A 12,119-nucleotide genomic window follows, 5' to 3' on the forward strand; every position below is an offset into this window, starting at 1 on the left:
TTTTATTCAACAGATTCACAAGATTATAGAATGTAATATTATAATATATAGATTTTCTCAGAAGTGTTTTCAAAATTATGTATGCTCAATAATTAGAATGTTACATTCTAAAATCTTATGAATTATTCGTTGAATAAAAAATGGTTAATTAATATTTATGTTTAGTATATTGTTTTTGGTGATATTATGATACTCTACCAAATACATACTGACGAATTCTTATATGCCCGTAAGTTATTTTTGCATCAAGCTAGAAATTTCACAAGTGAAACACAAAAAATTGCGACACTTTTTTTTATAACAAACATCTTGTGAATAAAGTAATGTATGAATATTAATTACGAATCTGTGATTGGTAGTTCTATCATGGCTGAGGATGGTGACCACTTGACACTTTTACCAGTGCATGACTAATACATATTATGATAAATAACAACGGAGTGACATTATATTAAAAAAAAACATTCAAAAAACTAATTATCATGGAGAATCGTCATCTCCCAAAGCGCCAACCTCTGCAAAAAATCGTAACAAAATATCAAATTTAACCCAGTTTCCTATCATATTACCAAAAAATAGCTTTTTCACCAGTATATTATTCAGCAACCGTCGTTACACCTAGCGGGAAAATGCTAAACTTCTTTATTTATTTTCCTGAAGCTTTTCACTGGTTTGCGTCCAGGGTGTATAAAAATGTACGATCATAGATGGCATTAGTCGGCGTTATTTTTACTATCCTTATTTTTAGGGTGTCCGAAACAAAATGTAATTATAATCATTCAAATTTTGTTATTATATTTGTAGATATAGTGATATAAAATTGTATTTTGTTTTAATTTCAGATGCTGACAAGAACCAAAAGCTTCTGAATAGTCAAAAAACATACACCGTTATAGGACCAGAAGTTAGCGCCACAAGTGAGTAAAATATTTCAAAAATTTTCATTACACATACCCCTTATACCATACAATACATCTTTACCTTTCTAGTCCAAAACAAAATTCCAACACAACCGCAATCCATTTAATTTGTAACTCTCTTTCTTTTCTTGTATATTATTAATCCCATTATAGGTACTATTTTATTTTGAAACATTAGGTACCTAAATATTATAATTATTTCAATAATTTTGTGTTGATTAAGGGGGAGTGTAATAAACAGAAGGGTTACTAGTGAACCTTAGCGATGGAATAACAAGTCATGCAAATAAATTTAATATAAGTACTAAATATGTACATTTAAATGTGTTAATAATAATTAAGCAATGCGTAGCCTAAATCAATAAAAAATAATTCTTTGAAAATAATTAAAAACACAATGAACTTTTGTTGCAACTTCGTTTAGTTAATATTTTTTGTGATTATTTGACAAATGATATTCAGTGTAATAGGTAAATAATTGTCCCCAGAACAGCGATTTGCTTAATATTAATCATAGTACATACCGAAGTGTAGGTATTGTACCGATTATTTTTTTTTATTTAAAAAACATTTTAATTTATGTAACATTCTTTATTGAACGTAATATTATGTTGATAATTTGGAAACACGTCAGAAATTTATTTGAATAAAGTTACGATATTATGGTGTTTCTAAATTATATTGTGTGTATTGAAATAAATAAAGATCTTTTAATTTAACTCCTTTTTAAATAATATATTAACATCTAATCGAGTTACACTATTGTTAAAATGATTTTGTTTAGTAATATTGTTGGCGTAGTTTTATGAATAGTGTTAAGTAATAGAGTATTTAATTTACATAATGAAGTCTTTTAATATTTAATTTCAAATTAATGTACCTACTAAGTATCCCATTTCGTCAAGTCGTTAAAACGATTGACATGGAATTGTATAAACTTGCTTATATAAATAATTACAGTTACACCTGCTTGAAAAAATCTTTGGAAACAACACGACACCGGGCAGGACTCGAACCCGAATCTATTAGATTATGGCCAAAGCGCTATACAGTTGATCCACAAAATATATCTTACCTAATTTCGATGAAAATAGTATGTAGTTTTAAGTATTTTTTCAGATAGGTTTTTTCTAGGAAGTATATAATTGTGTCGCTACATTTCAAAATCAGCCAAGTTCGCCTTTAGGTATTTTTGATATTTTTGTAAATTGCTGAAGAACTACTACTCTCTAACATTTCTGCATTATCAAAATGTGAAATTTATTCATTTTAAATATTCTATACTCGAAATAATATAAACTTTCACCCTTGTGACTGTGTATTTGAGAAAACAAAAAGTTGTTTTTCTCCTATTCATCTATTATGGACTTGGCTGATTTTGAAATCTAGCGACACAATATCTGTGATATTTTAAAATTAAACTATAATATGTTCAATAAAGAATGTTAAATTCTCTAAATCTTCTGAATAATAGTCTACTATTTATTTTATGAAAATTGGATTTAAATTCAAAATTTGTCAACCAACCTACTTCAGTCGAAAAAAATAAATTAATAAAATTAGATACCTACTGTTATAGCATGGGTTGACCAGGGTGCTATAATTATTTTAAAATAAGTAACTAACGAAGTTATCTTATTAAATTACTTTATTTTATTCATTTATTTGACAATTAATTGTATTAACACGTATTTAATATAAGTATGGTCGGTATGGAGTCTTTAACAAAATGTCTCTCGTATGGCAGGACCATAGAGGTATTAAATTAAAAGAGGGGCAAGAAATCGGCTTTCTCATACAACTGAATGAAACAGGCCAACAATAGCCGATAACTTACGAAAAATAGCGACGCGATAAAAACAAATTCAGGGCATCACAGAGGATTTACTTTGATCATTATAATGTACCCATATAATATAATGTTAAGATTCAAATTTTGCCACAAATTGATTACCAGCCCGCCCCACCATACTTTTTCGCCATACTAGTCTGCTTCACCATACTTTCATATAACCTGCCGCCCCTAGGGCAGGACCCACCATACTGTATAGTCAGTTTTACAATTAATATGCATAATTTATTTGCGATACATTCACACGATCAATGTTTAGGGGAGCACCACCCTCTCTAATCAATAGATTTTCACACACGCATCCTAAATATCAACCCCAGGATATAACATCAAAATTTATTATTATTTCCTATAACATGGGTATTCTGATATTCTTGTATTCTTGTAAACTTTGGGAACATGGATATTCTGTAAAATCGCACAATAAATCTTAACTTATAATAGGTAGTTAATCTAATTGGTATTCCTTATTTAATGATTTAAAAACAAGCCTTGCAATATTGACAATAAACACTAATACTATGGGAATCTGGTCAGTTGTTGAATTACATTGTTACATATTATATTAATTCACAATTTATACCTAATATTATTCCTTAACAATACCTATATGTTTTACAAAGAAAATTGTGCTTTTGTCAACAAAATTAATTTAGCTGCATGTTTTGAAATTCCGTCACTAGATGTCTCTAGTAACCAATATCTATTATACTTCACCTTAAGATGTATGTACCTATGTGAAAATTTTCAGCATCGCTTCTAACGAATTCTTCAAACACATCATCAAAACTTTCTGCCGCCGCCGCGAGACCGCCAACTCCGCAACTTTGCAAAAACAAAAATCCCCCCCGTACGTAACGTTTTGTAGAAGTGTGCGTTTGAATTTTCCAACAATATGTGTGTGCTGTAATATTCAAAATTTGAAATAGGAACATGCGTATATTATAATATCCTGTGTGAAAGTAAATTAGAACATATTTTGAAATAAGAATACGAGTTTACCAAGTTTGAAATTGTAATAATATAAGTTTTGAAATTAGAATATGCATTATATTACCTGTGTGATATTTTAAAATAGAATAGATTTTGAAATTGAAATTGGAATTAGGTATTATGTAGAATCTGTTTGACTTGTGTGAAATTTGTAACAGAATGAATTTTGAAATATGAATTAGATACATTACTATAATACTTACCAGTTATTTGAAATCATAACTATTATCGGTATATATCTACAACAACCAAACGGAAGACGGCCTCTAGAAAACGTCTTTACTTCACAATACATACATCAGCGCAGCTATTCTTTAGGCATAAAGTCCACTAAAGCAGGCTTGCGGGGCGCTCGCGCATTTTCTATGTGAATCATCGAAAATACAACGTAATCAAATACGCCAGCGCACACTGGATTTGACGACGCCTTGTGCCCGCCTGCCCCATGAGTTACCGTTTTTCGCTTCTCAGCTATACGAATTAACGAAAATACAACGTAGTCCATTCATTGAACACGGCAAGCAAAATCACGCTCCTCAAAGCGTCGTCGATAGACGGGTGAGAAGCCATTATTTAAGAATAGTGAACTCTTTGTTTAGTTATTGCGTGTCCGATATTAATTACAAGCTCCGAGAAATTTAATAATGTTTTTATTGCTTTGTTATGAGAGACGCTGATAATAATAATTATTTTGTGCTCCTTGAACCCCTTCTTACATAGGTGAAGGGTAATGCGCGGGTGGGAGGGGGCCTACTCAGTAGTGAGCGCACCGAACGCTTTTTTGGTGGGCTTTATGCCTAACAGTTAGCACTTTAGCACGTTTCCGTTATTTTCATTGGACCAAATTAATATTGAAGCCATTCCATACTAAAAGCGGTTATCGACGGCTATTGACGGTTATCTCCAATAATTGGTAATTTCGTAATACGGCAAAAATTTAGGTTGGTAGACATCTCGGTCAAATTTGGGTTTATTTGTGCTGGTGTATCCACCCGAACACCAAAATTGTGTATTAAAACGTCAAATATTAGTAATTTGAAATGTAAAATTATACTCTAACTCGCTCTAATAGTTAACACAGCCATGAGAGAGCCTCTTAAAAGCACTTTTTGATAGTTCAATTTATTGTATTAATTAGTATAAAAATAATTAAATGATATTTTTGCGATCGATTCGTAGATATATTATTATTGTCACGGATTTTGCTGACAATGTTTGTCTCACAGGACTCGTTGATCGCCACATAATATAAAGTTAATGAAAATACGTTGTGAATATGAATACATTTTGTAAAATTTATATCCATAATAATTTTATTTAAATAGTTTTCCAATAAGTACCTACTGGCAACTGCGTGTATATAATATAATATATATTTTTCTGTCTTCGTTTTAAAACACCTGAGACACTGGCTTACGAAGGTTACTACTTTGGCATTCAGTGCCGCTTCGGTTTATCAGTTTTCCGATACTATCTATAGATTTTCAATCAGCCAAGAAAGGCTTAGTAATTTACAATCCTTTTCACTTTTCCAGAGAGCAGTTTAAATTTTATGGGACCTCTTAAATCCTCTTTTAGTTATTTTAAGCCATCTTAGTCTGTTGTATTTTATACTTAACTACCTATCTAATATTTATAACATTTTTGAAGCTTCAAACTTTTACATGATTTGTTTGTGTTTTCTTATTTAAATAACGTATTTTTATAATTAGTATTAAATGCGAGTAAATTATTATTATATTAGGACCTAAATAATATTGGAAAATAAATTTCTATATATTTATGTATATGCAATGGCTTAAGTTAGTGGTTTTCAAAATGTTAGTCCCGTGATGCCCTCGTAATTTAAAAACTAACCAACACCATCTGTAAATTGTGGTATTATTTTAATGAAAACAAATACGTATGACTGACAAAGTTTAGTGTGCACTATTTATGACGGATCTTAACAGCCTACCTCCACCCTTCGCCACTGATCCAATCCCACTTAAATATTTATTTGTTAATATGTAAAAAAAAAAAAAAAAAAAATTGTATCACAAATGGCGACAACAAACACCAACACATTTTTTGTTATTAATATCGTACCAATTGAACGTGTGACCTATTATAAATATTTAGGAACATGGTTAAATGAGAAATGCGACCAGTCTCAGGAAATAAAAACAAAAATTGAGATTGCGAGTAGTGTCTTTCTCAAAACAGGACACCTTCTTAGCAATCGAGACCTTAACCTAGGTCTGAGACTGTATGGTACGTTATGTTCTCTCAATTATTTTCATGGTATGGAAGTATGGATGCTAAACCAAGAGATATCACGTAGAGTTGAAGCTTTCAAAGTGTGGCTGTATAGACACATCCTCAAAATTCCTAAGACTGACCTGGTGACAAATAATGTGAAAGAACCGATAAGTTATGCGTAGTATCAAAACCAGAAATCTACAATAGGGACCACATTATGAGAGGACAAAAGTACAGCATTCCTTAACTTGTCATCCAATTAAAGATCAATGGTAAGCGTAGCAGAGGTCGACACCGTATTTCGAGGTTTAATAATCTCTTTAATAATAATTTGATAAGAAGAATGGAACTAAACTTAGAATCCAAAATCTTCTATAGATACACTTATTTTATAACACCAGAAAAACGACAGTTTTCAATAATATAATACAGTAGATCCTCGATTATCCGGATTTTCGATTATCCGGATTATTTTCATTAAAAAACAAATTGGATATAATCGATGCTTTAAAAAGTGGTGACTCGGGACGTTATCTATCTAATAAATATGGTGTCGAACGTCAACTATCTCGGATATAAAAAAAAAACAAAGTGCAACTATTATGAAGTTTACTAATTGTTTAACGTCAGAAGATCGAAGCTCAGAGCGGAAAGTTATGAAAAAATCATGAAATAAAGAAGTTGAAGAATGTATTTTTATGTGGTTCATACAAAGACGAAAGAGTCACGTCGGTAATACAACCGATGGATCAGGGTCTAATAGAAACATTCAAACGTTTATATAGAAAACATATGTTTCGACGATTATTGCTAGCAGATGAAAATAATGAAGAAACAGTTATCAGCTTCTACAAGAAAAATAATTTAAACGATTGTTGCTACATGTCAGCAGATAGTTGGAATTCTTTAGATGTGTCATCTTTGAAAAAATCATGGAACAATTTTTTGAAAAGACCATTAGTAAGTTCCAGTAACGCGGTAGAACCTGCTTTAAGCTTTAAGACGGTACTTCAGTGAAACGGCAAATAATTTTCAACTATAGGTGCGACGAAATTTTGGACTCGCTGGCAATCGGAGAGTGAACGTCGAGCTGTGAACACGTCAATTTGTTTCGTAATGGCGACGGGGGTATTAATTCTTAAATCGTGTAAAGATGACTAAAAAACGTTACCCATTTACTTGAAAAAGAAAACATGTCAATGAATATATTATTATTGTTACTAATTAGAACACTAAACAGAACATTAAATGAACGCATGTCGGATTTATATGACAAATTATATTTCGTTCGGCACGCGTCATTTGCACAATCCGTGCATCGCCTATCCACGATCTTTTTAGACCGTGCCTCAACTGAGGCAGAAATCAATAATTGATTTTTTTATTAAAAAATAAATCTAGGCAAATAAAAATTATTCATACTGAATATACTAAACTTGTCTTTCCCTGTCAATTATGATTTTTTTTCGATTATCCAGATTTTTCTTTATGCGGACTATCTTCATCCCTAATTAGTCCGGATAATCGAGATATATGATATTTTTTATTATATTTCTAAAGATCCGTGACTAACTTCTTTTATAGTATACTTATTCTTCGAATATGCATTATTTCCACTATAATAATATACAGTAAACTTGGACTTATAATCAGTTTTAAAATCTTAAATTGAGCCTTATCAGAACATGTTTATATTAATGACCATAACGAGTGGATTGTAAAATGACGAATGCAGAATTTTATCGCGAAAAGGCAGGATAAATCACGTTCGTATGAAATCTCATCGAATCCAATCAAAACAATGAATCATAGAACGTTCTGCGAATATATTTAAATGGGTCAAGTCAGTGAGCGGAATCAATGAATCAAAGAGGCTTAAAAATAAATTGGTTTTTGGTTCCCATTAATGAATGATCCGAGCGACTTAATGCGTTTTTATTTGAAATATTCCCAAGGATCAACAACTCCTTGAGGCCAAAATTGCTATTCTAGTTAGTCAGTCATTCGAATATCTTTGATTCAATTTGTATAACATAAATATTTTTGAAGTTATACTTCTTTTGGGGCGTTTGGTAGAGAGTGAAATTGAGAGTTACTCCCGTTTCAGACGGAACACCGGTGTCGCGCTCGTATATAATAAGGAGGCCTTTGTATTCGAATATAGGGGCCTTTGTATTATGTTTATAGATGCCTTTTCCGTCGACCGCTACATTCTCAAGCCGCCGATACACTTATTTTTATTACCGCAGCCAGTTTTATGTTCTAATTTATAACGCGAAATTATGCGTTGACTCATTAGCTCTGGGCGTTCATAAACACATATAATACAAAGGTCCCTTTATTCGAATACAATTATATACCCATATTATATAGAAGCGCGACACCGGTGTCCCGTCTGAAACAGGGGTTACGAAAGTGCGCGACAGTATGAAGTTAGCTGCGAATCAGTCAGCTGTATACAAACGCAAGTTTGATAGTAGAATTTTTCCGGTGCCTAGGCATCGAATTTATTATTGAATTAACTATTTTTTATTCAAAGCATAATAATTAATAATAATAATACTAGTTAGGTACTTAATTAAAAACTATTAGCAAATTCAAGTCAGTTAAAACAAAAATCTTGGAGTGATCCGTGACGTCGGTTAGTAATTAAAGTAATACCTACTTTGATTTAAAATACAAAAGCTGATCACCAATAGTAGCTCAGTTTAGAAAACGCTTCAGTGAGTATTAAAAAAGCCATCAGCTAAAATTTTTCGCAATTAAGTATGACTCCTTTAGCACATGGTGGTCTATGTGCGTGGGCGCGATACCCGAGAGATGCAGGTTCGATCCTGCGGGGTTTCTCACTTTTTTCAAAAAGATTTTTTCCTATTGGTTATAATATATTTTCTAAGAAGTGTTTTCAAAATTCTATGTAAGTATAAGTATATATTTTTTAATTTAATTTATTTATTTATAAGCGGCGGATATACAGAATATTAATACTTAATACAATATTACAGTAAAACAGCAGTTCAAAGACACCAGAAAAAAATGTACTAACAATGCAGTACTTGAGTGACTGAATAGATGCTGAACTATTTGATAGATAATGAATTCTTAGTATTGAATGAATGAAAACATTTTAGTGCAACACTTCCTTGTACCGAGATGAAGCTGTACGGAACTGATGCAGTAACCATGCACCTTGGTGATTAAAGAAAGATTTTATAAATTTAAAAAAGATGTGTAGGAATCGTCAAAAATTGAATCTACGATTTTAAACATTACCATCTCTTCCGGAAAGCAGCCTAAATTATATTGTATGCGGCCACCAGAGGATTTTCCTGCGGCCACCAGCGCTTTACAGAACAATATTTCAAAAATTTATTTATAAAATTATAAAATTGGTTGAATACACATGACTGGTCTTAAATGTCTATCCACGCTCAAATGGTCCATAATGTGTTTTTTTGATGATATCATGTGTAAAATAGTCCGTGTGAGCTATTCCAGCTGAGAAACAAAAATCGAAGCCAGTTGACAGATGTAAACTTAGAAGCAGCTCGCATTAAAAAAAGGAGTATCGAGGAATTAATAAAAAAATAGATATGCACTAAAATGTTCAAATGTCTTATATTAAATAGACTTATCTAAGTATAAACAAATTGATCCATTTTTTTATAAAAAAAAATAGTTTTAATTTTTTCAATCACAACAAAAGTGAAATTTGATTCGGCCACCAGACGTTTCCATAGAACTGTCAATGTCAATAATTGTGCGGCCACAGTTAAATTTCACGTGAGAACCACTGCTGTAGAGCCATTGAATAGAAATTCTATGTGCAATTATCTATACAATTCAACCACCTTGAGGAATCTCCGTCAAGGTCACAAGATCCTATGCTGTCCCTATTGTCCACACCAGATTATAGAACAAGTGATAATCACGATGTTGGATAAAATATCATATTTTTATTTATCATTGTTTTACAAGTTTGTAGTAAAAATATACGTCGACAATCTGGCAGCTCGATTTTTTCTGCTCCCTGTGTCACACTCGAGACTTTTAAGGTCCCAGCGAGGTTCGGCGGTGTCGATTTATGCGATGTGACCCGCGTACCCTTAATAATGCACGAACAAAATGCCACCCCTTCTCCGGCGACGAACTTCCATATCCACATACGTAGGTGCCTATATGCGGCGACGAATATGCGTCGGATCGCTCGCATATCTACCTACATGAACGTGGGCTGGAGTTGAAATAATATATTAAAATATAACATTTTTGAGATGACATTCTTTGTCATACTGAATATTTCAATTTGTATTATATTCCAATACAGCATTGCTGTCAATCGCAGTATGCAGTGAAAAATGAAAACCTTGTTTTCTAAGTGGATTTATGATTAATGTAATAAAATCACACTTTTTAAATGTGGCCTCACACCATGTTATTTATTATTTTGCTGAAATGTTAAACATGTGATATATTTATTATCAGTTAATTTTACATATTAACGTTGACATATTTATAAATTAAATAATTGAATAAAAAATGGTAAATTTTAACTGGATCGATCGTGGGGTCTTGGGGTCTTGAAGTGGAATGTCGTTTTTCAATGTGTGAAACCCAGTGGCGAAGTGTGGAGATAGGCTGTTAAGATCCGCCATGAATAGTGCATACTAAACTTTGTCAGTCATACGTATTTATTTTAATTGAAATAATACTACAATTTACAAAAAATATTGTCAATTAGTTTTCAAAATTCAATTAAACCTTGCGAAAACCAAGCCGTAACATATCGACTACCTCATGGAATAACACACCAACTCGAAATAGTGTGTTTAATGTTTTTTGAGTTATTGTTGCATAGAAAAAAATTCCACACCAGCCAATTTTTTTTTGGATTTTTTTCTCGAAAAACAGCCAAAATATTAAAATAATACTCGTAAGTAGAGTTATGATTATATAACATTTTTTGTAATATCTTAAATAACATGGAACAATAATCCACATGTAGTTGGTATCACAAGTTATTGTTATTATTTTTTAAGATATAAATTATAATTTAAATAATATTTGCATAAAATAAACGGATTTCGCTACACATTTTTTGATTGGTTTTTTTGCTCTCCTGAAAAGTTGATAATTTAGAGTTAGTGTGTTATTCCATGAGGTAGTCGATATAATAGTCAAAAAATACTCGTAGGTATATCTATAAAATATCCGAAATTATGCAATTAAATCACACATATCTTTGGATATTTTATAGATATTTTTTTATCTATTATAGTTTGGTTTAGTCAGAGCTTAATGAATATAAAAATATTAATCAACAATATGTGTAATATGTATTCCTAATCCAACGAAAACAAAATGAGTATGAATGAAAAAGTATGCACAATGTTGTCGTATTGCCCAAAGTATACCAAAACTATTACGGTTTGGTTTAGGCAGGGTTTAATTGATTTTTAAAAACAAACTGATACTGTCTGTAAAGTGTAGTCTTAGTTGAATAAAAACATATTCGGATGACCAACAATGTTTAATGTGCACTATTTATGGCGGATCTTAACAGCATACCTCCACCCTTCGCTACTGCTGAAACCAGAGCATGGATATTACACCCACTTTACGTAAAAATAAAATGTTAATAAATCCTACTTGACGTGCATAAGATCTAGATATCGGATTGTAGATGTAATAAAAAAAACCAAGTCAATTAAAAAACTTGTTCATGATAATTTACCACTCCGCACATTGGGTCAGGGAAAGGGTGTAGTATGTTCAAAGGGGCGGGTTTATACTATGAAGCCAATTTTCAATGCGTGTAATTTTCGGGACACTTCGGCCCGAGCGTGTTCCGGCACTCTAGTCAACCGAATCTTTTAAATATTTGAGCGCCTTTTTTTAGTGTTTCCCTTTCATAAAATGCAGTCCGAAAGTCTGGCAATCAATGAAGATGAATAATTTTATATAAATTACACATTTGAAAACATAATATAGATTTGACCATATTGGTTGTATTGTAAAGGAAAGATATTTTACAACGTTTTTCTTAGCTCGTATTCTTATTTGTCCGGTACAAATCTTGCAATCGATTTTTAACTAACTTCCTGACTAGCTAG

General features: G+C 31.7%; 1 protein-coding gene across 1 annotated transcript in view; it reads left to right on the top strand.

Moving 5' to 3' along the window:
* Sol1 (CUB domain-containing protein Sol1) overlaps positions 1-12,119 on the top strand; it is a 1,020,319-nt gene that overhangs the window by 835,912 nt on the left and 172,288 nt on the right. The window contains exon 9 of the mRNA XM_085945617.1: positions 843-917. Coding sequence (XP_085801743.1) covers positions 843-917 — 75 coding nt within the window. The remainder of the gene's footprint in view (positions 1-842; positions 918-12,119) is intronic.

This window comes from Rhyacophila brunnea, unplaced genomic scaffold (genome assembly GCF_057557595.1).
Source record: "Rhyacophila brunnea isolate RB1 unplaced genomic scaffold, BYU_Rbru_1.0 scaffold_18, whole genome shotgun sequence".
Taxonomy (NCBI): domain Eukaryota; kingdom Metazoa; phylum Arthropoda; class Insecta; order Trichoptera; family Rhyacophilidae; genus Rhyacophila; species Rhyacophila brunnea.